General features: G+C 35.0%; 1 protein-coding gene across 3 annotated transcripts in view; it reads left to right on the top strand.

Annotated features, from left to right (window-relative positions):
- ITCH (itchy E3 ubiquitin protein ligase) overlaps nt 1-27,313 on the top strand; it is a 127,054-nt gene that overhangs the window by 83,262 nt on the left and 16,479 nt on the right. For all 3 annotated transcript variants that reach the window (XM_068525211.1, XM_068525210.1, XM_068525212.1), the window contains 10 exons: nt 217-391; nt 4,909-4,978; nt 10,430-10,514; nt 13,853-13,981; nt 17,725-17,797; nt 18,647-18,718; nt 21,202-21,290; nt 23,042-23,201; nt 23,512-23,645; nt 23,944-24,084. In XM_068525211.1, coding sequence (XP_068381312.1) covers nt 217-391; nt 4,909-4,978; nt 10,430-10,514; nt 13,853-13,981; nt 17,725-17,797; nt 18,647-18,718; nt 21,202-21,290; nt 23,042-23,201; nt 23,512-23,645; nt 23,944-24,084 — 1,128 coding nt within the window. The remainder of the gene's footprint in view (nt 1-216; nt 392-4,908; nt 4,979-10,429; nt 10,515-13,852; nt 13,982-17,724; nt 17,798-18,646; nt 18,719-21,201; nt 21,291-23,041; nt 23,202-23,511; nt 23,646-23,943; nt 24,085-27,313) is intronic.

Raw genomic sequence — 27,313 nt, 5'->3', positions numbered from 1 at the left:
ATACACCTTAACTTTTAAGAAAGAAATTTTTACACACATTCCTCTTAAGTTCACTTATAGACCATTTAAAAATATATAAAATAAAACAGGTAAGTCAAAAGTAGTATTGCAAGGGAAAATCTTACCAAACCTGTGCCAGGGCTAAAATGAAGTCCTGTTTAATTCTTATTTGTTTCACAAGTATTTGTTGAATTCAGTTGTTTTGTCCTGATTTAGCTGGGAACGGCGGGTTGACAACATGGGACGTATTTATTATGTTGACCATTTCACAAGAACAACGACGTGGCAGAGGCCAACATTGGAATCCGTCCGGAACTATGAACAATGGCAGCTCCAACGTAGTCAGCTTCAAGGAGCTATGCAGCAATTTAACCAGAGGTTCATTTATGGGGTGAGCATATGTACTTGCATTATAAACTTAATGAGTGTTTGATTTTTAACCTTTTCTTGCATATGAAATGTAAAGCACTAAAAAGAAAGTACAAGTAGGATGGCAACCCAGTTGTTGCTGTCGATAGATTATTATTTTTAGACCTTGTTTCCAGTATTCTGTGTGGGTGATTTATTCTTTTCTTTTTAAAAATTCCGAAAGTTTAACCTCCTTTGCTTTGTTACTGTCAAAAATAAAAAAGAAGTTAGGACAACTTAAAATTCATATATGAAAGAATAGTAAAAATAAATCCAAGCAGTTTAAAAAGAAAACAGTTCTGAATTTAATACTGCCTAACTTAGCAGAACATTAGATGGCTTGGGTCTAATAGCACCTGACTCAATTGCAGTGAACTAATGATAGAATTGAATCATTTTGTAACATATAAACGTAAAATTTATGCAATAATTATTTGGTGCTGTGGGAGACTAAAGAAATTTGATTCCTTATAGGATGATGTTAAATATATTATTATGGCTTTAAAACCATATTATCTTTGGTATCAAAACATCTCATTTCTGGAAATGGTTTAAATTTTACATAAACCAACTCTCCAAGAGTTCAAGAGAAGCTGACCCTCTCCATTGCCATCTCTTCTCTTCTACTACCATCAGTATCATTCCTGTTAGAATCCATAAGAGTAAATGCCTGTTCTCACTAGGCATTACCTTTTTTTGCCTTTTCTCCATATTTCTGTTTCTTGGACCTCATCATCATAATAATTACTCACTGATGTAGATAAATGCACCTTTATCAGAAGCTTTCCCTTCACTACCTGGTTATGACTAAAATAACTTTCTTTCATGCAACAGTTTTTCCTGCCACCTTCTGTCACAGCAGAAGATAGCTGTCACTATCTTCCCCTTCCCAGTGGTTTTAGAGGTGAAATTAATTTTTGTCTCATCTACTTTACCGTTTTTGTTTTATTTTCTCCACTGCTGTTTTACATCTTCCTTTCTTTCTAAATTATAATCACCTTTGGTATGCCTGGCCAAATTTCTTTTAGGTTTGAATACCTAGCTTGCCTGTCTTCTTAAAAACTATTTTCCACATAGGTGTCCAGTGGAAAGAGCATGGGCTTTGGAATCAGATACATCTGGGTTCAAATCCTGGTTCCACAGTTACTTTCTCTATATGACTTTGAGTAAGTTACTTAACCTCATCAAGACTCATTTACTTTATCTATACAATAGATCCATATATAAAATTACCTCAGAGGGTTTTTTTTTTTTTTTTGAGGATTCTGTAAAATAAAGTTCCTAATATGTTTGGCACATACTGGATACATAGAAATGTTAGTTTTCATCTTTTCTCTCCCTCATATCCACAATTGCAAATGTGCCCTTTATCTCACTTTTATAATACATGATCTTTTTTTTTAATACATTTATTTATTTATTCATTTATTTAATTTTTGGCTGCATTGGGTCTTTGGCTGCTGCACGCAGGTTTTCTCTAGTTGCTGAGAGCGGAGGCTATTCTTTGTTGCAGTGCGTGGGCTTCTCATTGTGGTGGCTTCAGTAATTGTGGCACACGGGCTTCAGTAGTTGTGGCTCGTGGGCTCTAGAGTGCAGGCTCAGTAGTTGTGGCACACGGGCTTAGTTGCTCCGCGGCATGTGGGATCTTCCCAGACCAGGGCTCGAACCCGTGTCCCCTGCGTTGGCAGGCAGATTCTTAACCACTGCACCACGAGGGAAGCCCCTATAATATATGATCTTTTATTATTTTTATTTTCATTGAAGTATAGTTGTTTTACAATATTATATTGGTTTCAGGTGTACAACATAGTTATTCAAATTTTTATAGATTATATTCCATTTAAAGTTATTATAAAATATTGACTATATTCCCTGTGCTATACAATATATTCATTGTAGCTTATTTATTTTATACGTAGTAGTTTGTACCTCTTAATCCCCTACCCCTATCTTTCCCCTCCCCCTTTCCCTCTTCCCACTGGTAACTACTAGTTCTCTATATCTGTGAGTCTTTTTTATTTTGTTCATTCGTTTTAGTTTTTAGATTCCATATATAAGTGATAACATACAGTATTAGTCTTTCTCTGACTTATTTCACTAAGCATAACACCCTCCAGGTTCATCCATGTTGTTGCAAATGGCAAAATGTCCTTTTTTTGGCTGAGTAGTATTCCATTGTGTATATATACCACATATTCTTTAGCCATTCATCTGTTGATGGATACTTTTTTTACTTTCATATCTTTCTTGGCTATTGTAAATAAAGCTGCTATGAACATGGCGGTGCGTGTATCTTTTTGAATTAGTGTTTTTGTGTTCTTCAGATACATATATCCAGGAGTGGAATTGCTGGATCATATGGTAGTTCTATTTTTAGTCTTTTTTTTTTGGCCGCACCATGCGGCATGCAGGATCTTATTAGTTCCCTGAGCAGGGATTGAACCCGTGCCCCCTGCAGTGGAAGCACGAAGAAGTCTTAACCACTGGACCACCAGGGAAGTCCCTACTTTTAGTATTTTGAGGAACCTCCATACTGTATTCCAAAGTAGCTGCACCAATTTACATTTCTTCCAATAGTGTACAGGATTCCCTTTTTCTTTACATCCTCACCAACATTTGTTTTGTGATGTTTTCAGTGATAACCATTCTGATGGGTGTGAGGTGATATCTCATTGTGGTTTTGATTAGTGATGTTGAGCATCTTTTCATGTGCCTGTTGGCCATCTGTATGTCTAGTACATGAGCTTTAAAAACATTCTTTTTAAAGACAGATTCAGCAGATTCTTGGAGCATCTACAGTGTGTATTGCTTTATTGTAAACTTGACCAATTAAATACTCAGAGTCTTTGGAACTTTTCTTGAATTGCAGCTTTTACTCATCAACCATTTTCTTTTCTTTTTTTTTCTTCTCCTATCCAAATTCTTACTCTTTGCTCTTGTTATAGAGTGGTTCTAAATTATAAAGAACTTAAACAGCCTATTTTAGTTATGAACTGAATTGAACATTCTTAATACCAGCTACTTAAAAAGTGGTGGGATGTTGCTGAGAAAGTCTGTTTATTGGGTAGATGAAGTGGCCTTTGTTCTGACCCTGGTTACGGGGCAGTAGATGCTCATACACCTAGCATTTTTAACCTCAGAATGGATATGGTTGATGATGGATCACCCTGTAATGGCTCTGGCCCATGGCTTCATTGTGCCTGTACCCCCCACCTTATCTGTCCAGGGAGAGCCTGTGGGATAGGCTTGGGTCTTAGAAAATTATCAAAACAGATTGTCATATGCCAAACTACTCCGACCTGTTCTGTAACCAGGGTTCAAACCTTGTGTAGTGGTTCTCCTTGGTTACCCTGTTTTCATTATTGTGTCTGTCAGGAGGAGCAAGGCCACTCCTTGACAGGTCTGTCTTCCAAGAGCTTTTAAATGAGAAATGGAATATCTCTCATATGCTTTTAAAACTTTTTCAGTCAGTTAACCTAGTTTCTGTAATAAGTCAGTGACATGGGGGCGGGGGTTAGGCAGGAAAAGACCGACAGTGGGGGAAACTGCTATAAAATTTAGACTTAAGAGACTAAACCAAATGCAGTATGATGACTTTGTTTGGATTCTGATTTGACCCAGTAAGCAACCAGAGGCATTTAATTAGGGATTGTGTATTAGAGGATAAAATTAACATAGATTCTTTGCTAGGTGTGATAATGATATTGTGGTTGTATAAGAAAATGTTCACAAATTTTAGAAAGGCATACTAAAATACATAGGAGTGAAATGATGACTGATTTTTTTTTTTGCTTCAGCAAAGAATATGGAAGAAAAATAAAGAAATGTGGCAGTTTTGGTAATTGTTGAATCTCGTTGCTGGGTATATGGGGTGCACTGTCTTATTTTACTTGTGAGTTTTTTTTCCATAACTTTTTTTGAAGCAATTAGTCTATTATTTATTTGCCTTACCTTACTTAAAGGAGAAAGGGCTTAACCACATCGTACTGAAAGACCACAAAGTATCCCCCACTTCATTATACATTTAAACTAAAACACAGTCATTAACCCTTCACACTACACACTCAGTATGACTTTTGCTTCTCTTTTTCCAGTGGTTGACTCCTACTTTCCGTTTATCTAATCAAACCTCTCTCTCCACCAATGTGATAATTTCAAACAAATGTAAGAAATCTTCTATTCAGTTCTAGGCTTGTCAACTCCTTCCAACTGGAATTCTTTTCTTTTACTCATATGACAGCCTATTGTGTAAGATTGTTTGTAATATTTGAATTTCAAATAGTTTCAAATGTTAAATAATGTTGACGAAGTTTTTTTCTTCATGAGAGTGCATTGGCTTTTATTCTTGACTGTGTCATACTTCTCTAAGATGTGAACTCTGTAAGAGTATGTTATGTTGCACATGGCCAGGGAAAGGCATATCAGAATTCATAAGCCTGCTCTCAAGTTATCAGTTTAAGTTGTTCGTTATTTCACCATTTTGGGGGTTGTTCTTTTTAGAATCAAGACTTGTTTGCTACATCACAAAATAAAGAATTTGATCCCCTGGGTCCCCTGCCACCTGGATGGGGTAAGTCACATGGATTTTTAAATTGAATTCAGTTATTTTAACAATTAGGTATTTATGGATGGATGTTATACCTTGTGCTTGCTTGAGTGAATATCTGGAAAGCTTTTGGGGTGTGTTGGTTTAATTCAGAGTGCCAAATAGGCATTTAATTTCCCAAAAGTTCTAAGTTACTCTTCTAAAATATAAAAATATTTTGCCCACTCAGCATAAGGAGAAATGGATTATGGTACACATGAAAATCTGGATGGACCCAAGGGCATTATGCTTAGTGAAAAAAATCCATTTCAAAATATTGTATACTGTGTTATTCAATTTATATAACATTCTGGAAATGACAAAACTATAGAGATGAGAAATAGATTAGTAGTTGCCAGGAAACAGAGCCACTGGTAGGTGGTTACAAATATAGGAGGTAACATAAGTGGTTCTTATGTAGTGGTGGAACAGTTCTATATCTTGACCATGGTGGTGATTACACAAATCTGTACATGGAATAAAAGTGCATAGAACTATATATTTACATAAATGAATTCAAACTTTAAAAATTAGTGAAAATTGAATGAAGTTTGTAGTCAACAGTAATGTACCAGTGTCAATTTTCTGATTTTGATATTGTGCTATAGCTACATAAAATGTCACCATCGGAGGAAACTGGTTGAAGGGGGTATATGAGATTCTTTGAACAATTTTTACAGTATGCTGTAATACTTATTTCAAAATAAAAAGCTTTAAAGATTATTTTGATCATATTGGTGCTTCGAAAACACAGTTCAGAGGTTGATTGAGTTGATGTTATCTGAAAGAACAGTGGAAGGGGGAACATGTTGGGGTGGTGACTTTGTGTCCTGCATGAGCATGCTCTGTTATCAAGTACCTTAGTTATTAAAACTTTTTATAGACTTTAAGATGAGCCTGCCCTACCAGATTATTTTATATCCATTATATAAGTCATAGAGCTGTAGCAAGTTTCCAGAGTAAACACGGCAATATAGAAACAGTTTTGCACGGAAGAGAAAGAGAATATAGAAAGTGGAAAACAGCAAAGTAAAGCCATTTATGGAACCAGTTGAAGTTTTATCTTCAAGAGCTGCAGCTATTTCAGAAAGTGATATTTCTAGATAGTCTTGTTGGGAAACATCAGTTTCTAAGATAGATTGCTCTAGCATTACTTTCTTTAGGAAGGGAGGGAAAAAAATTGATGTCAAGGTCACATGAATCTGGGCAATAAATGATACTGGCTGTGTAAGCCTGCTTTTCAGTTACCCCATTGCCCTTAAAGTTATTTATCCCTAGCATTCCTAGGAGTCAAAGAAGTAAAAAAATATAACAGTTCATAGTTATAACTATTATTGTCACTGGCTTGTAGCAAAGGGAAAGCATATGAAAGTTGTGAATTTCTGTCTTTACCAGTGTCTGGTAATTTGGTAAGGAGTCTTCTGGCTCTGTGGGAGCCTTGTAATGGACAGTTTATAATTGGCATGAAGTACTTCAGAAGAAGGGATGTTGTTCTTTTGAGGCATATTGAACTAGACCTGCTTGGTTGCATGCCCAGACATGGATGGTCTTCTCAGCTTTATTTCTAGGGTTGTTTTATGTTTCTGTTACAGAGGAGAAACGATATACCTGTAGGTCGTGTATTCATCCTCTTAATTTTAGTGCAGAAAAACCATGACCTGATTGGCTTTTGTTAGAAACACAAACTATTTTGCTCCTTCTCCAGGGCAGCTGTTAAGAAAAATTGTTTCTCGCTCATAGAAGCATGAATTGCAGGCTATGTTGCCTTTATTTGTAAAGCTTTTCCTGCAAATCTGGTCCTTGTCTTCTGTATTTATTATTATCCTCAACATCAGTATTTCTCATTTTTACTTTAGCCAACAACACCTCCATAAAATACTGCCTCTAGAGACCCAATTCTAGCTTACGTATGTTATCAGAATTTTGCCTTGGTTATTTTACATTCTGCTTATTTTTAGGTTTCACACTCCTGAAGTTGAAGTGCAACCCCTCCCCCTTCTTAAATGAGTTCACGATCATCCTATTATTCAGACTGAGCACTGCTTTATGATTCTCTGCCTTTGGGGCATATGTGTTATTTGTTGAGCCAGTGACAACACTGGTACTATCACAAATGAGAACCACCCAATAGACCCTCAGCATTGATCCAGGAAATAAAATCCCAGTTTACAGCCTGTGTTGATGTTCTAAAATTGTTAGCATTATTTTTGTGACACCATGTATTTTTAAATCAAACTTGCTCACCCTTTCAGACTTTTGTATGCTAGGACTAGACATTACTACCTTACAAGCTGACAGTGAAGAATTTTTAACACATGCAAACTATAGAAGCTGGAGAACAAAGAATGCTTTTGGTTCAACAATATAGTCTAATAGGGCTTTGTATAGCTGGTTTACCCATCAAGTATAAAACTATTTTCTCATTTTCAGAGTTGCTATGAAAGAATACATAGAACAACAAGAAGCTTCTGTTTTTCATTGTTTTATTCATCAAGTCAGGAAGTGGTTTGATGTGCATTCAGGCTTGGTGTTCAGTTATTTAGGAGTTGTTTATCATGTGTTTTTTGAACGAGGTAAGAAATCAGCTCTGTAGTCACAGTACTTCTCATTAAGCAGGTGAGCCTACAGTTTGCAAGTGCATCACCTTTGAAATTTTGGTTTTCACAGCCTCTTCCAAGAAATGCTTTTATCAGTACTATATACTTAGAACAAACATAGAAATAAGTTTTCTATTAACTTTATCTTACCTCATGTTAGCTTTTTTTTGTTTTGTTGGTTTTTTGTTTTTGTTTTAAAAACGTTTTTAAGCTTTTATTTAGAAAGCCTACCTAGTAAAATCACACCTATGAAGTGTGTGAGCTATAATCTAAGTGCACAAACTAAATATTTAAAATGTCAAACAGTTAGATGTTTTTCACTGAAAAGAAAATCTGCTTGGTTAAGACAGTTAAAAAAGGGACTTCCTTGGTGGTCCAGTGGGTAAGATTCTGCGCTCCCAGTGCAGGGGGCCGGAGTTCGATCTCTGGTCAGGAAACTAGATCCCACATGCATGCCGCAACTGAGAGTTTGCATGCCGTAACTAAGAAGTCCGCATGCTGCAGCTAAAGAGCCCACACACTGCAATGAAGATCTGTGTGCCACAACTAAGACCCAGTGCAGTCTAAATAAATAAATATATATATATATATATATTTTTAAAAAGACATTTAAAAATGATAAAACCAAAGCACACGAAAAAAGTTCGGGAATAAGGCAAAACTACACAAAAGCCTTAAATCTGTTCATCTGAAAAGAAAGAAAAAGGAATATCTCCATGCCATCCCTAGCTTCATGCCACCGTTCAGTAAACACTGACCATGGGTAAGAAGAGGGTGTCCTTAGCTGAGGTCAGTAACTCACCAGCTCTGATGTGGTTGGCAGGGTGCTCAGACTTCAGAACCCTTGGAGAACCCAGGCAGTGACTCTGTTCATGTTAGCTTTTTGAAGAGAGAATATCTGGCCCTGAAATCTGAACTTACGTGGCAGTTAAAAGGAGAATATACACTCAACTGTGCACTTAGGACATTAATTTTAGATTATAAAAGTTACTTAAAAATTGTACACAAGAAGTTTATTAATTCTGTAAGTGTATTTAAAAATTTAAATTTGACTGCCAAGAACATTAACTTATTTTGTTATTATGTAGCTACAACTGTGTAGCGCTGTGGGTGCTTCTTTTTGCCTCAGAGACAGCTCTTAAAGTTGGTTACATGTTTCCACACTCAAGGTGCCATGACCGGCAAAGCCATTGTTATTATGCAGGATGTGTCAGAAGATGCAGAGTCCATTTTCTGTATATTATACACTCTGGAAGTTCTATTTCCATTTTAGGTCAGCTGATATAGAAAGTACCTGAGATGTCAGGAGCAGATTCATGATACCAGTATATCCCTCTGTGCCACCTCCACCCCAACCCCTACCCCCTGCCCCAGTATCATCACTGCTACTTGCGATCATGGAGTCAGTCCTGGAGATAAGTTAAAAGTTACCAAACACTAACTTTACGAGGCTGTATAATTTGGCCTAACACTCATTCTGCAATATCTTGCTTAAAGAAAGAGCCAAAGGATCTAAATAAATGTTGTTTGAAAAACATATGAACTTGCAAACCATAGGAAATAAAAATTGGCTTTATCACAACAGAGTTAAGCTTAATTTTTTTTTTTTTTTGAAAATTGCTTATTTTAAGATAACCATGCTTTCTAAAATGTGGGAATCCATTTCATACTATTGAATACTTCAGTTTTCATTTTTAGACATCTTGGCCAAGTTTAAAAGATTCAGACATCGGAAGAGACTGTTCTTTTGAAGAATTAATTTGTAATGGAGCAGAGAAGTCAGTAGTTCAAAACAACAGAACTAGTATTAATATTAAAATTTCAAAACTATTTGGTTATTAAAAGAGAAAATAATATCCACACATCTTGTAAACCTTAATGAGAAATCTCAAAGAAGCGGGGCAAATTGTGTAGAATGGGTATAAGAAAACAAAGAGTCCTAAAGCAAGAGGCAGGTGGGTAAACAAGCAGCTGCTTCAGATACAGTAAATTAAAGAGCCGAGCCCTTCTGCCCAACCCTTGTGTAAAAAGTTACTGTAGATATTTAGGATTTGGAAACTGGTTGTATTAAGAAACAGGATATATTTTGAAACAGTGTCTTTTCTAGTTGAATAATGCCTAGCATATAGCAAAGAAACAAATTATATCCCCCTATTGTATTTTAAGAAATGAGATGGTGTGATATGAAAAAAATCTCTGAATGCAGACATCAGTTTCCATCCTCTAGCTGCTACTTAATTCTGAAATTTGGGACAGATCACTAAGCCTGTCTGAGTTACCATATCTTCAAGATAAAGGAAAACTACCTACTCTGTGGGACTTTTAAGGTTAAAATGAAGTCATATATGCAGAGTTAAAACAGTTAATTATTCTTGCTGCTGGTTGGATTGAACAGAAAGGTCCTATGGGCAGGACATTGTGAATTATGTCTATTTAGTTTCTAGGACAGCACCAGGGACTGGTTTTGTGGAAGACAGTTTTTCCAAGGTGGGGGCAGGGATGGTGGCGGTGGGGAATGGTTCAGGCGGTCACGTGAGCCAGCAAGCAATGGGGAGCAGCAGACGAAGCTTTGCTTGCTCACCCTCTGCTCACCTCTTCCTAACAGGCCGAGGACCCAGGGGTTGGGGACCCCTGTTCTAGGATAAGATGATATTTTATAACTTGAGTAAGTATGTGGATTTAATAGTGAAAGAATAAATTAAACCTTTAAAGTTGTGATTTAAAAACTACAAAATCAACAGAGCAGTGAGAAATGGGCAAAATCAGCTCATCTTATTTTAATTTGAGGAAGAAGACTATGCCAACTCTAATGCTTTGCTTTTTTTCGTTTGTTTTAAAGAGAAGAGAACGGACAGCAATGGTAGAGTATATTTTGTCAACCACAATACTCGTATTACACAATGGGAAGACCCCAGAAATCAAGGGTAAGAACTTGCAGTTATTAGTGTATAGATAACTTCTTAAAGATTGTACCCTATTTCCAACTCAGTTATGAAAAAGATCAAACCTACATATTCTTTCCCCAAAAGCCTTAATTACCCACATACTTAAGAAAGAGAAAAAATTACACTATTACTTCCATATAACGAAGGTGGGTTTCTTGAGAGTACAGGGGGGGAAAAAACCTCACTGGTATATACGAATACGTGTGTGTGTGTGTGTGTGTGTATGTGTTTTCCCCCCAAAAATACCTGTTTGTTGTTAGTAAGACTAGATTACTAATTCTAAAGTGGGGTTTTGCAACCTGACATCTCTGGATAGAATTCAGGGAGTATGTGACTTAGAGGGGAAAAATACATATTCATTTTCAGTAACCTTTACCTAAAACTGAGTGTTCTTTCCATTATGATTGTAGGCCACAACCATAATATTAGAATTAACAATGCCTCGGACTTTGCCACCAGTAGAAATCACAGGTTTTTAATATCTTTCTGCAGTTGTTGCAGATATCTGAAAATATTGTTTACACACATCATTACAAGAACTTGCTAGTTAATAAGCCATTAAAGATACGTTATTTATTACAAGTTTGTCTTTTTAATATTTATTACGTATATGTAATTGTTTTTCTTTATAACATTATGTGATAGTGTATGTATTAGTTTGCTAGAGCTGCTTTAACAAAGTACCACAAATTGAGTGACTTAAACAACAGAAACTTGTCTTATACATATTTCAAGGTCAAGGTGTCAGCAGAGCTATGCTCCCTCTGAAGGCACTAGGAAAAGATGTGTTCCAGGTCTCTCTTCTATCTTTGATAGTTCCTTGGCTTGTGCAGCGTAACTCCAATGGCATTCTTCCTGTATGCATGTCTCAAGGTCCAAATTTCCCCCTTTAATAAGGACATCGATCATATTGGATTAGTGGCCCACATTATTCCAGCATGATCTCATCTAATTACATCTTTAATAACCCTGTTTCCAAATAAGGTCGCATTCTGAGGTACTGAGGTTTAGGATTTCAGCAGAAGAATTTGTGGGTTGACACAGTTCAGCTCATAACAATATGTAATGCTATGTGTTTATCAGATTTCCAGAGGGTTCCATTCGCAGGGAATTTGGTAAGCTATATAGTCAGAAGGCACAGTCCCCACAAAATTGTCCTCACTTAAGACATCAGCCACAAGCTGGGAGGTCTCCAAGACTACTCTCACTTCAGACTGACTGACTACAAATTTAGGGTGTCTACCCAACCACTTTCAGGTTCAGTAACTCACTAGAGAGACTAGAACTCTCTGAAACCTCTTATACTCACAGCCTCCTTTATTACAGGGAAAGGGTACAAACTAGAACCAACAGAAGGAAGAGATGTATAGGGCAGAATCTGAGAGGGTTCCAAATGCCCAGAATTGATGTGGAACAGTATGTGTTGAGTATTGCCAACCAGGGAATCTCACCCTAGTCTCTAGTATCCAGAGTTTTTATTGGGGCTCCATCATGTACTGCCTGTGTAGCTAACCTTTAGTTTCCAGCTCTTCCCCACAGTTTGGGCTAATACCTATAGTGTCTAGTTACTCCAGAGGTTAGAGCTGATAATGGCATATCCCAAAGCCTCCCTCATAAATCACATGATTGACGGTCTGGTGTTCCAAGCCCCTAAGCAAACAAAGATACACTTGACAGGCAGGACATTCCAGAGGCCTAGAGATCACCTCCCAGTAGCTGAGGGCAGTGGTCTGACCTCTGTTTGGGCGTGATTAAATCTTCACATCTACCATAGGTCAGGGTTTTAAGAACCTCTATTTTAAAGGTGTGCTTTAAATTTAAAATCTATTTCTGGGTACCAGCAAATCACAACATTTTATGGAGTTATGGTATTTAACTTAAATATTTTCAGTTTCTTAAAAAGGAATAATTAAGAATTTCATAGGCAACGTTTCTAATTTCTCTTTAAAATTCTATCACTAAGGATAGAATAGACCATGTCACCTTTCTGTAATTTGCTACCATTTTTTGTTCCCCCTTGGACCTTTAAAGTTTCAGAGCTAAAGTTAGAATCATATTTTTATAAATAATACAAATAACCCAGTTCTATCCAATTTGTTTTCAAGAAAACAACTTGTTACTGAGCCCATCTTGCAAATATGATTATAACAAATGAGAAGTGTTATCTTCTTAAATTTTTAGTAGTCTGTTTTGTCTGACATTTGTATTTAGTTCTGTAAATATAGTTAAATGTTCTTAACTTTTTGGCATAGTTCACAAAATTCTGTTCTAGGCAATGGTTCTAAGCCTTTTGTTCTTCTGAAGTACACTTGAGGAAAGTGACACTCCTGTCAGCAGTAGTGGCTCTCTAAAACAGTGAGATTAAATGCCTCTAACCCCTCCTTTTCTTCCTTTCTGATGTGAACTTGAACATTTCCATTGCTTTGCCTTCTCACCAGACCCACCAGATGAGAAAAATGAAACTGTAGAATAGAGAAAAATGAACTGGAAAATATGGATGCAACTTGGAACACTGAAGTTTAGAGAGATTAAGCAAGGTCTAAAGATAGGTATTAAGGAAGTGGGTAGGAATACTCCATTAAGAACATTTGAGTTGCCTTAACAGGAATAATAGAGATTCTGGACAAGGGGAAAGGCTTCACTTGGAGGTTTGACAGACCATGTCTTGTTTAGGGAAATGGTGAGTAGGCGTACGCTACACAGGGTTCATGGAAGGGAGGTGGAGGTAGAGTGCAGAGGTAAAACTGAAAGGAAACATAGAGGGCAGAGTATCGAGACAGAGTGAGGGCCAAATGGAGGAGTTTAGGTCTTATAATTGGTTAGTGGTGAATAGTGATATCACTTTTAGAAGAGAACGAATTTGTTCAGATCTCTGTTTTAGTACTCAATCAGCAATGTGAAATATGAGTATAGGACCAGAGTGAGACTAGAGGCAGCAAAACCAGTTAGACTGCTGTTATGAAAGTTTAAAAGAGAGATGAATAAAGCCAGAGTAAGGATGGTTGGTGCTGGTGATTGAAAACAGTGATGAACATGAAAACTTCTAAGGCAGAATTGGCAGAACTTGGTTACTATGAGATGTTTAGGCAGGTAGGGAATACAGGCAAAGTAGATGGGAGAAGACTGATGGTTGATGGACCTGTTGACATGTATAACATGCTTGTAGGATTTTAGTAAACAGCTGGAAAATACTGGACTAAATGGTTTTCTAGAATATTTCTACCGCCTTTATGGGTATTTTTAGTTTTTGTACTTGGCAAACAAGGAACTCTTTAACATTTTTTATTTGTTTATATATGTTTCTGTGTTTTGTATAGTCAATTAAATGAAAAGCCCTTACCTGAAGGCTGGGAAATGAGGTTCACAGTAGATGGAATTCCATATTTTGTGGACCACAATAGAAGAACAACCACCTATATAGATCCCCGCACTGGAAAATCTGCCTTGTAAGTTTTCTAAATGTTTTGATTAAAAGTAAAACTGATTCATAAGATTTTGATATAAAGATCTCAATTACCAAAGAGTGCAATTCTTACATTTCTTGAGGTGGCTTGCCTGTAGGTCTCTGATCACTAAATGTTTTGTATTTCCATTAGCTTCTTGAATATTTTCTCCTAGAGACTTTCCATATTTGTTACCATCTATTCACAGCATTAAATGAGTGTTTAGAAATTATCAGTATAGTACTGCTCACCAATTAATCCCTGATTTCTGATACCTACTTTCTTTCATTTCTATCACCTTTTTTTTTTTTTTGACTTACAAAAGTTCTATTTACACATCTATCACCTTTTAACTTGAAAACTCCCATTTTTCTTTTCCATTTTTGAAAAGTAACTGTGTTTTGATTTGCTGAATATGTTTTGTTTAGGTTTTTTTTTTTAAATTATGGTCAAACAGACATAACAAAGTTGACCATTTTAGGTGTATATCTTAATGGTGTTAAGTACACTTATTGCTGTGTAACCATCACCACCATCCATCTCTAACACTTTTTTATTATCCCATACTGAAACTCTGTACCCAGTAAACAATAACTCTCCAGTCTCCCTTCTCCCCCAGTCCCTGATAAGTACTGTTCTACCTTCTGTCTCTATGAATTTGACTAATCATACAATGTTTGTCCTTTGTGACTGGCTTATTTCACTTAGCATCATGTTTCCAAGGCTCATCCATGTTTTAGCTTGTATACATGTGGTTCATGGACATTTGAGTTGTTTCCACCTTTCAGCTATTGTGAATGATGCTGAGAACATGAGGGTACAAATATCTGTTCAAGTTCTTGCTTTCAGTTCTTTTGCATATATATTCAGAATTAGAATTGTTGAATCAAATGATAATTCTGTGGGTTTTTTTTGAGACGTTGCCATACTGTTTTCCACAGTGGATGCACTGCTTTATGTTCTCACTGGCAGAGCACATGGGTTCCAGTTTTTCCACATCCATGCCAACAGTTGTTACTCTGTGTGTGTGTGTGTGTGTGTAATGCCATCCTAATTAGTATGAAATGGTATCTCATTGTGGTTTGTATTTCTCTAATGATTCATGATGTTAAGCATCTTTTCATGTGCTTATTGACCATTTTGTATATCTTAGAACAAATGTCTATTTCGGTTCTTTGCCCATTTTTGAATCAGGTTGTTTTTTGTTGAGCTTTAAAAGTTCTCTGTATATTCTGGATATTAATCCCTATCAGATATGTCATTTGCAAATATTTTCTCCCATTCTGTGTATTTCCTAAGCATTTCATAGCTTTAGCTCTTACATTTAGACCTTGGATTCATTTTCCGTTAATTTTTGTGCATGGTTTTAGTAAGGGTTCAACTTCATTCTTTTGCAAGTGGATATCCAGTTTTGCCAGCACCATTTGTTTAGTGGACTTGGCACCCTTGTCAAAAACTATTTGACCATATATGTGGAGGTTGATTCCTGGCCTTTCTGTTCTATTTTTCTGTATGTCTGTGTTTATTCCAGCACCACACTGTTTTGACTGCTGTAGCTTTTACTAAATTTTGAAATCAGGAAATGGTGAGTCCTCCAACTTTGTTCTTTTTTGAGATTGTTTTGGCTTTTCAGGGTCCTTTTGAGATTCCATATGAACCTTAGGATGGATTTTTCTATTTCTGCAAAAAAAAAACAAAAACAAAGACATTGGGATTTTGATAAGGATTGCATTGAAGTTTCCTTTGGTTAGTGTTGACATCTTAACAATATTAAGTCTTCTAATCCATGAACATAAGCTGTCTTTACATTTATTTGTCTTCTTTATTTTCTTCCAGCAATGTTCTATAGTTTTCATTGTGCAAGTCTTTTATCCTATTGGTTAAATTGATTCCTAAGTGTTTTATTGTTTTTGATGCTATTTGTAAACGGAATTGTTTTGTAAAATTTCCTTTTCAGATTGTTGATTTTTAGTGTATAGGAATACAACTGATTTTTGTATGTTTTGTGTTCTACTTTGTTGAATTTACTTATTAGTTCTAACAGGTTTTTTCGTCTGGAGTCTTTAGAGTTTTTTATATATAAGATCATATCATCTTCAAACAGAAATGTTTTCTTCTTCCTTTCCAATTTGGATGCCTTTTCTTTTTCTTGCCTAATTGCTCTGGCTAGAACTTTCCATACTGTGTTGAATAGAAGTGATGAAAGCAGGCAACCTTGCCTTGTTCCAGATCTTAGAGGGAAAGCTTTAATTCTTCCACCATTGAATGTGATGTGAGCTGTGGGATTTTCATATATAGCTTTTATTATGTTGAGTTGGTTTCCTTCTAGTTTGTTGAATGTTTTTTATCATAAAAGGATATTGAATTTTGTTGAATGCTTTTTTGCATCATTTGAGATGATCGTGTGGTTTTTTTCCCCTTATTAATGTGTGGTGTATTACATTGACTTTTCATATGTTAAATCATCCTTTCATTCCAGAGATAAATTCCACTTGGTCAAAAGGATTAAAATGTTAATCCTTTTAATATACTCCTGCATTCAATTTACTAGTATTTTTTTTTAGGATTCTTGCATCTATGTTCATAAGAGAGATTGGTCTGTAGTTTTTCTCTTTTTAATTTTGTTAAGCACATTGTAAACATACTTTTTAATTTTTTTATTTTAATTAAGTTGTACTCAACATACAATATTGTTTCAGTTGTACAATGAAGTTTTGTTTTCATGTAGCACCTTTGTCTGGCTTTAATTTCAGGACATTGCTGACCTCTCGTTACTTTTTTTAATATGCAGAAAATATAAAATTAAACTTTCATGTTTCAAACAAACTAGGAATTCAGGCCAATTAGGTATTAATGAAATTAGATATGTAATAAATTACAAACAGATACTGTTGTATCATTAATCTTAGTTACAATTAAGTTTGGGCACATATAGCAGAAAACCCCAAAACAATAGAGGCTTGTATGAAACAGAAGTATATGTCTCTCTATCATTAAAAAATAAATAGTCCAGTGGGACTTAAATAGCACACTACTGAATAATCCATGGCTCAAAGAAGTTGCTCACTAGAAATAAGGAAACTTTTTTTACTTTATGATAATAAAAGCAAAACATCACAATTTGTGGGATTTAACAAAAGTAGTCTTGGAGGAAGACTTAATTGCTTTAAAGGACTAGATTAGAAAATAGGGTGTAAAACCATTGTTCCCTGCTTCCACCTTAAGAAGCTAGAAATAGAAAAGTTAATTAAGTACAAAATAAGCATAAAAGCAGAAATCAATGAAATGGAAATGAAAGAACAGAAAAATCAAAGCTACAAGTTGGGTCTTCAAAAATTTAATAATATTGGTAACCCCTAGTAAACTTGAGAGAAAAAAAGAGAAAAACTGGGAAATGTAGTCTGCCCAAGTAAATCTCAAGATTCTGTTAAGAACAAAGGAGAGAATGGATTCAGGAATAGACACCATTCTCAGACAGAACCTTCTTTACCTAGTCCTGTTATATTTGGCTGTATATAAAAGAGAATCTCACAACAGGGGCTTTAAAAAGATCAAAGTTTATTTCTATTTCTTACTTAAAAATAGTCATGGGAAATTTTTTTTTTTTAAAGGTGGTGTTAGGAGTATGCTGTACTAGAGCATTTTTGTATTTGACTACTAAGTTCTTAGGGAGTGTGGTATTGTGTTTTCCTTCAATATTTTATCTTACAAGAAGCTATATATGTCATATTAACATTCTTCCTCAGAGACAATGGACCCCAGATAGCCTATGTACGGGACTTCAAGGCAAAGGTTCAGTATTTCCGGTTCTGGTGTCAGGTTAGTATTGGGACTGTATTTCTGTACTCCTTTTATTATGTTGCTTACACAATCAGTGATTGTGAAAATAATTAACCTGTGGAAAAACAGGTAAAATGGAAGCATTGGAATTTTTCTCCTATTTTTAGGTCAAAGAAATAGATTTATCCCTTAGATAATTTATGGCTTCTCTTGTCCAGAAGAATAAATTTGAAACCATTTGAATAAGGAAACATTGCTACTCATTCCAGTACTCATTATTTTCAGATTGGAGTAATCTTCAAACAAATGAGTTAAAACATTTCTGATGTGTAAATTATAACCAGCTCCTTTCATATCTAGCATTTGATATAAATGACTTTGATAGATCTGTACATATGTATCACTTTGATAGATACTTTAGTACATATATATGGTTATAGTCAGAGTATGTTTAACAGATGTGATCAATTATTTCTGATGTATTATAAATGTTTACTGAATTAACGATTTCTTTATGGGGTCTAAATAAAATTAACGGACTAGTCAAAGTGTTACTATGATGAATATTTTTAAACTTCAAACTCTTGTACTGGGCCTGTGCAAGCAAAAAGAATTTGAATTAGCTTTTTGAAAATTTAAAGATTTGTTTGACTCATTAAGTAATCACTGTGCATACGACATCTTGCTTTCTTCTGTTTCTTATGTATCAGATGATCTATAATTAGCATGAATACTCACAAATGCATGGTTAAACATTATTAAATAAAAGTTCATATTCATAGTCTACTTGTTACTGTAAGCAAAAAAGTAAGTAAAATTTTACCCTTTTGGTTTTTTGATAGGCCATTTTAATGGTGAGAGTTGACTTAAGACATTCTTATATTTCAGCAACTGGCCATGCCACAGCACATAAAGATTACAGTGACAAGAAAAACATTGTTTGAGGATTCCTTTCAGCAGGTACTGTTTCATCCACTTAATGGTTTGCCCCCTGGCTTCCAGCCCAAAACCTTTTGGTGCTAGCAGTTCAAACACTTTGGAACTTTTTGAGATGGAGTCCTTGAATTTTTTAAGTCTAATCTCATTGCCAGCTACCTTAACACTTAAAATTCAGGAAAATGCAGATAGCTTTGTGTGTGTGTGTTTTGTGTATGTGTATGTTCTGTGCTTTTGAAATGTCAGAGTAACTTAGTATTAGTTTCAGGTTTCCATTTCTAAGCTCAGTGTTTGATTTGAAATAGATATTTAAGTAAAAAAATAGGCTTTTGGTAGACAAAGGTTTGGAAGTACTGTATGAACATACTGGATACAGATAGAAAAAGAGAGGAGAAGACTTTGTTTTTATACTTCTGTATTGCTTGCATTTTTATAATAAGCATATTTACTCCTATAAAGAATTTTTTATGTAGTAAAAAATGTAATTGGTCATTGATGACAATATCTAAAAATAATGTTTTCAGGAGTAGTCAACAAATGTTTTAGCTGTCCTCAGAACCTGAGTTAATTTACTACTTACCTTTATTTTACAACTTTGTTTACCAACCAACTACAGCTAAGTATTAAGTGATTTTGATATATTAAAATGACCAGTGGAAAAAAATGTCTTAATATGCAAACAGCCAGTTCATCCTTGTTTTATGGCCAGATGTGGTTGTGATTCATTATCAAACCCTTATGATAATTTTGGTAGCTACAGCTTCGAGAAGTGCTAAACCGAATGCAAAGGGAAAAGAGATTGTCTGAGATAGTTGACAATAGCTGTCTACTTACTTTCAGAAACAATTATATTCTTTACTAATGGAACCTCAGTTATTAACATTGAAGGGAAATGCCAGTTGGCATCCTGCTAAGTAGGAGCAGATATTGTTTTAGGAGCAGAGCTTGACTAAGGCCACTTAGAGAATTATGAGTCATTCTCTTGATCTGATGTAAGCAAGGCTCCAAGGCCATTCTCTACCCCGTGATTACCTATTTCTTATTTTCATGTTCGTAACCAGTATGCAGTCACTGAGTAGTCAGTCTCTGGTGGGCCAGTTTCTTGGAACATAACTTGCCGATAGCAGTGCTGAAAAGATGCGAACATGAGTAAATGTCCCTTTAGCTATTGACGCCTAGAGGCTTTCACAGAATGACAGACCAGATGGTGCTAAAACAGTTTTTAAAAATTGTCACCCTAAACTCTACATCCATCCAATAAATGTGAAATAAAAAGAGAAAAATTTGATTGCTTTGCAAGAGTGACGTATAGCAAAATTAGCATCAGATTTTCTTCATAGCATTTGGATAAAGTTGTTTGGGGTAGTAGGTGTGTTTTTCTTGACACAGCACAACTGCTTATGGGGGAAATTGCAGGAGAAACACTTCTTTTTTTCCTTCATATTAGGCATTTGTTAAAAGGTATTATTTAAAGGTATTTTTTTCCGGGGGAACAGCAAGCGAGATCAGGGACACCCCTACGGTTTGGGGAGCAGCCACAGGGACAAGGAGTAGCCAGAAGGAACAAGAAATGAACAGAAAGGATAATTTTAACTTATAACATTTCTCATTTGCGTTGCTATATTTCTAGCCTATAGTGTTGTAGAATACTTGTCATAAGCATTGAATTTTTTGTTGTATCTGGCATTTTCTTGTTTGAGTGGGATATGAATTCATGAAAGTGTGGGAACTGAGAGAGCCCTAGCATAAGCAGGTCACTTACTGAGCCTCTCTGGATATTTAAATGTGATTGTTCATTCTTATCCTTTCATGAAATAGAATCATTGTATGGACTTTATTCTCTCCAGGCCCTGTCATTTTTTTCCCTAAGAGTAATTAATGTTTGTAATCTTCTACTGGCCCAATTTTGGGCAAGTAATTAGATACTTTTAAAAAGCAAGAACCCAGATGACCTCTTCATTGTAGCTCAATAATGGTACTGTCCTTCAAATATGAAGATGATCTTATTAACCACTGTAGTAGAATACAAAATTTGAGTAGTTTTTCCAGGTTTCCACTGAGAATGAGTTTTCAAATTAACTATATTTTCTCTGCAGCCTCTGTTTTTCACTTCCAAGTTAACCAGTTAGTTATTATGTGTACCTTTTGTCTATAAAACAAACCCAAACCTCCCCAAACCAAAAAAGGACCTAAGCTCTGCTCATGGTCACAGTTACTCTGCTCTAAACAAATGAGAGAAGGAACTTTGTCAGTAGTAGGATCATTTAAAAGAAAATTATATATGTATAAAGTATACAGAAATATAGATATGTATAATTTATAAAACATTATGAAACTTTAATGTATTTTCTGTATGTGTGGTGTTGACCAAACCACAGACACCATTCTATGTCATGGGGAATTTAAGTTACTTATAATGCAGGAGATTTCTAACCTGGAAGTAAGTGGTATAAGGTGTTTCTACTTTTACCGATTCTTTTACTTCTTTTTTTTTTTTTTTTTGGTAGATAATGAGCTTCAGTCCCCAAGATCTGCGAAGACGTTTGTGGGTGATTTTTCCAGGAGAAGAAGGTTTAGATTATGGAGGTGTAGCAAGGTAGTGATAATATGAATACTCAGAACTTAGTTCCTTTCCTCCAAAGGTATCATTACACTTTGCTTGCAAGTATTATTTTCTCAATTTTCTGTTTCAGGAAAATGAAATGTAGCAAATTTTTGTACCTTTATTAATGTTACAATTATAAAATTTCAAGAAACATTAATTCAGCACTTTCTAAGGTGCTGCTAGTTGATTTCACCCACATCACTCCTTTAATCCTCAGGATAACTCTGAGAGAGAATTTTACAGGTAATAATGAGGTTTAGAGACTCACCAAAGACACATAACTAAGTTGTAGAGCCTGGATGCAAGCTTTACATCATCAAACCAGAAGCCAGTGTTCAGTCCACCACCTCATATCTGTTCCACAGAACATACAAGGCCCTATAGTGTTCAGGTCACTTTCCCCATCACAGATTCCTGATAGAGGTAATAGTCAGTTCCAAACTGTGATTAATATATGTTTTGAAAATATAGAAAGCTGTATAAAATAGGAGTTGAAATTATAAATTCTCCTTTCTTAATATTGGAGCTTCTAATCAAACCCCTAGAAGATAGACTCAAGCAGGAAATTGCTTTGCTTATTCCATAACAGTATATCATACCAGGTTAAAAATTTGCATAGTGGTGGCAGTATGGAAAGCCAAGGACTTCGTAGTCAAGACTGGATTTGAATCCTTTTTCTGCACTCAGTAGTATAACTTGGGGCAAATATCTTCATCTGTAAAATAAGAATAATCATATCTACTTCTCTGGGATTATTGTGAAGAGTAGAAATACTGTTTATTAATATCCTAGTTCAGACCCTGAGTCTTTGTGGGGTCACTAACTGGTGGCTACATTTGAGGGATTTTTACTTAGGTTTTGTTTCAAAAGCTCACATTTCAAATGTATGAAGTAATCACAGGTAAATAACAAATATGAATAGAAACATTTAATTTTGTATTAGGTAAAGATAATTCAGGAGGGCAATCATTCATTCTTAACTAGAAAATTAACTAGCAGTATTAAAGTATAAGCAGGATTACTACCAGAGGCCATAAACCAACAAGAAAGGAAACTCAGGCACGAGCTGATACCACATATATTGCCCCAGATTCACTCTGCCTACTGTTCTGCCAGACCTTCACCCATGTTACATAGTTAATAACTATAATCTTACGTTAGTGTTGGTTGGTATTTTCACAGCATTTGAATTAGAGCCTCTTAGTATTTTCCTAATGAATGAGTAGCTTGAATTAAGTACTTTATTGCCTCTGTGAATTGGAAGGTTTTTCGTATTTATCTAAGATTTAGAGAGCAGTGGAACTTAATGAGCATCACTGAGGGGCTTTGTAATGGATGGAATAATGTTAGACTTGTTTCAGCTGTTCTAACCACATGGGTCAACAGTGAATTTTAAACTTGCCTATGTATAGTATTTCACTGATTCTAAGACTGAATTTTTCATATTTTAACATCTCTGAAACTGAGATGTGAATTACAATTGGAAAAAATTTTTTAGTGGTTCATCAAATAATGTTGTCTTTAAAGTCAATGATGTCTTAGATTCTTTGAAATACTCAGTGTGTAAATATCTCTGTACAATAGATGTCAGTTTGTACAGAAGCAGTGAAAATCAATAAGAGACTAGAGAAATATTGCCATCTGAGGAGTATAGATTCCTGAGAACTTTATCGCACTGCTCTTTGATTTATTGGTATGGTTACTTACAAGATTTTTCATTCTAAATTTTCTTTTGATTTCAGAGAATGGTTCTTTCTTTTGTCACATGAGGTGTTGAACCCAATGTATTGCCTGTTTGAATATGCAGGGAAGGATAATTACTGCTTGCAGATAAACCCCGCTTCTTACATCAATCCAGATCACCTGAAATATTTTCGTTTTATTGGCAGGTTTATTGCTATGGTAAGTACAAGTGGAGAACTGTGTTTACTTTGCTAATTCAGCAGTACTAAAGCATTGTTTCTTTAACTTTCTCATTTGAAATTTTCTCATCATTAAGACATGTCTAAGATTGGGCTTGTTATATCTGCCCTTTTCCCAGAAATATTCCATAATAGATCATGTGACAGGGGAGTTTGTTTTGTTTGTTAGATGAGTTCTTCATTCAAAAAACAAAAACATTCTGAAATACAATGAGATATAAGATATAAAATCTTTTATATCTTATAAGATATAAAATTATCTTAAATGGTATTGTTTTCTTCTTGCATAGGCTCTGTTCCATGGGAAATTCATAGACACAGGTTTTTCTTTGCCATTCTATAAGCGTATCTTGAACAAACCAGTTGGACTCAAGGATTTAGAATCTATTGATCCAGAATTTTACAATTCTCTCATCTGGGTTAAGTAAGTTTGTTTCCTTTTAATTTATCATTGTTGTGTTGGTAACGTATTCAGACTGTAAGCATGTAATTGGTTTACTGAATTTAAATGGTTTACATTAAACCTGTCTCATTATTCAATATGATAAATTTTATAGAAATATCTTAGGCAAAAATGTGATTTTAGAGCATAATGTTCCAGTTTTGTTGTTAATTCCGATGTTACAGTTTAACAATAGTTATTTAAGAACATAGTCCTTTAGTTTAAAAAAAAACTCTTACATGACTGAATTAGTGTAACAGTGTTACTTTCATTTGGGCAGAGAAAACAATATTGAGGAATGTGGTTTGGAAATGTATTTTTCCGTCGATAAAGAAATTTTAGGTGAAATCAAGAGTCATGATTTGAAACCCAATGGTGGCAATATTCTTGTAACAGAAGAAAATAAAGAGGAATATATCAGGTAAGAGAGAATGCTCCTTTTGACATAGTTTTTAGCCTTTCTGTTGGACTGTATAGCACGTTGATAATTGCTTAGTAGTACTAGTGGACAGTGTTTCAAAAAATATTTGCCTTTATGCTAATTATGAGAACTGCTCATGTATTGTTAAGGATGCAATACACCACGTCCTACCTTGTAAGTACATTGAGAGAGGAACAAGAAAAGTGCTATGGGAGACATCCTTTCATCTAGCTATAATCATGGAGCAAGAATCTGATGGTATTTAATTTGAGCCTTGATGGTTGGGAAGGATTCAGTTATGTAGAAATAAGAGCAAAAGTTATATGCAGAGATACAGAGGCTGGAAAGCACAAGTCACAAATCGTAAATAGAGAAGAGTTGCCATGGTGTGTGATGCTGTCAGGCAGCTCAGAATTGATAGCCCATTTGCCATGTCCTGCATTTCAGAAGCCAAGGAAAATGAAGAATCTTTAGAAGATGTTGTGGCTAATAAGTTATGATAACCCTTAAGAGAACAGTTAGAACTGTAGCCCAATGGTAGATATAGAGGCCAGATTACAAGAAATTAAGGACTAAATTCAGTAGACAGTCTAAATTTCTTTTTAACGAGTCTGGCAGCAAAGCCCATGAGAGAGAGGACAGATTGTTGTGGAGGCAGCAAGGTAGAGGGACTATCCTGCAGGTTAATTCAAACTGTAAACCTTACAAAGAATTAGTCTAGTGGATGCTAATGAGTTTAATCCCCACTTTCTGATATATTTCAATTTAACCAGAAATACGAAAATTTGTAAAGTAATAGAAAAGAATTTTGGTCATATAGAACTTTCAGTTTTTCTCCAGAAGTGTGAGTGTTAAGGCTAGAAGCAGTGCTGGATCACTTTTTTAAATACCAATTCTGTAACTACTATGCCATGTAACATCATGGCATTGAAAAGAATCTCAAATTTATATGCAGATATTTTTGTGGGGAATATTTGAAGAGCAGGTAAAATTTTTAAGTAAAAAGATGGTTTTCTTAGTGTAGTCTCTTATGCTTTGCATTAGTTCATACTTTTAGTCTCAATAGTTATTAGTTCACTGACATAGTCTCAACACCAGTTCAGTCAGATAGGGGTGAGATTTCACATAGCTACTGATTCTTGAGTTCCAGTTTCTGGATCTCTTGCCTGCTTTTCTACTTTTTAAATATTAACATATCCTCTCCACATTTCTTGTGATTAATATTTGCATGGTATATCTTCCTCCATCCTTTATTTTCAGTCCTTTGTCTTTCTGTTTAAAGTATGTTTCCTAAAAGCAGCATATTCTTAGGTCTTGCTACTTTTATCCATTCTGATAATCATTACTTTTAGTTGCAATTGGTACATTTAAATTTAATGTTATTACTGATATGATTGGACTTAAGCCTGCCACCTTGCTATTTGTTTCTTCTATTTCCCAATTTCTTTTGTTCCTCCTTTCCTGCCCTCTTTTGTATTAATAATTTCTAGTTTTCTTTTTATATATCTTTGGTTTTTTCTTAGCTATACCTCTTTAATTTTTAGTGACTGCTCTAATGAATATATGCATCCTTAACTTATCACCTTTAATTAATATTATACTAATACATTAATATTATATGTAACATCATAATTTATAATTAATATACTACTTGTACATTATAAGAGGCTCATAATAGTATAATTCTGTTTATCTCATTTCAGCCATTTGTGCTATTGTTATTATTTTATTTCTTATGTTTATAACCCCATAATACTATATTCTTGCTTTAAGCAATCAATAGATTTTAAAAGAAATTAGGGAATAATAGTCTTTTATATTTACTCACATTGCTATTTCTGGTTCTCTTCATTTCCTTCTGCAGATCCATTTTTTCCATCTGGGATCATTTCCCTTCAGCCTTAACAACTTCCTTCACCATTTCTGTTAGTGTGTGCCTGCTGGCAATAAATTCTCTCAGCCTTTATCCAAAAACATCTGTATGTCATCTTCAGTTTTGAAGGATATGTTCACTAGATTTAGAATTCTAGGTTTATAGTTTTTTTTTTTCTCTTTTTTTTTAGCACTTTCTTTCAATAATGTCATTCCGTTATTGTCTTCTATTTTTGATGATGTGAGCCACTGTTTCTCTTGTTTTCTGGATGAAACGTATGTTTTTTTTCTGTGGCTTTTAAAAGATTTTCTAAAGGTTTTTTAGCATTTTGCCTCGTATATACGCGCTTTTATGTTCTCCTGATTGATGCCATTTCAGCAGTTGTGGAAAATTTTTGTGCTTTTTCTCTGTAGAAGTTCCTTTTGCTTCGTTCCCTCTTTCATACTTCGGAGACTTCAGATACATGTATATTTAACCTTTGATATCATCCCAGATGCTGTTTATATTTTTTTCATTTTCTCTGTGCTTCAGTTTAGGCCATTTTGATTGATCTTCGTTTGAATTCACTGCTTTTAAGTTCATCCAATTAAATTTTCATTTCAGATATTCAGATATTCTTTAATTTCCATTTGCTTCTTTCAAGAGTTTCTGTGTTGAGAATCTTCATCTCCATATATTTTGTCCATCTTGTCCTGTAAATTATTTAATACATTTTTAATAGCTTTTAGAAAGTATTTACTAACTTCAGCATTGGGCTATCAGTTGGCCTTATTCTATGGACTTTTTTCTCTTATGGGTCACATTTTCCTGCTTCTTTGCCTATGTAGTCATTTTTTATTGTGGATGACATACAGTAGAGACTCTGAGTTCTTTTTTTTTTTCCCTTTTGAAAAGTATTGAGTTTTGTTTAGACAGACAGTTAAATTAAGGACAGATCACATTGATTGTTTGGAAGCTTGCTAGAGCTAGTCTATTTCCATTTTGCTTTTAATCCTAAAACATAATGTTTATTCCTAGAACATGGTTCATAGTCCTTACAATGGAAAGGCCAAGGTGTTTTACCATTAATTTATGAGAATTAAGCTTAAATTCTATCTCTACAGCCCTAGGTGGCTGCTGAAATTTCTGGTTGGGTCTTTGGCTTTCCAGTTGTTCATTGCACAGGGTTCCTTGGAGTTTCATCATCCTAGACATGTGTATTTAGGAGTGAGCTAAGGAGTTGAAGTGTGTTTCTGTGCAGATTTGGGAGCTCCTTTTCTTTGTCTTTTTTCTTCCAGGGATTTTTCTGTAGCTGCTTTGGCAGCTTTACGCTCCCAACCTCATGTCTCCTCAGCCCAATAACACTGTTGCTTTTAG

The sequence above is a fragment of the Eschrichtius robustus genome, chromosome 16 (genome assembly GCF_028021215.1).
Source record: "Eschrichtius robustus isolate mEscRob2 chromosome 16, mEscRob2.pri, whole genome shotgun sequence".
NCBI lineage: Eukaryota > Metazoa > Chordata > Mammalia > Artiodactyla > Eschrichtiidae > Eschrichtius > Eschrichtius robustus.
This window is presented reverse-complemented; position numbering and strand designations above follow the sequence as displayed.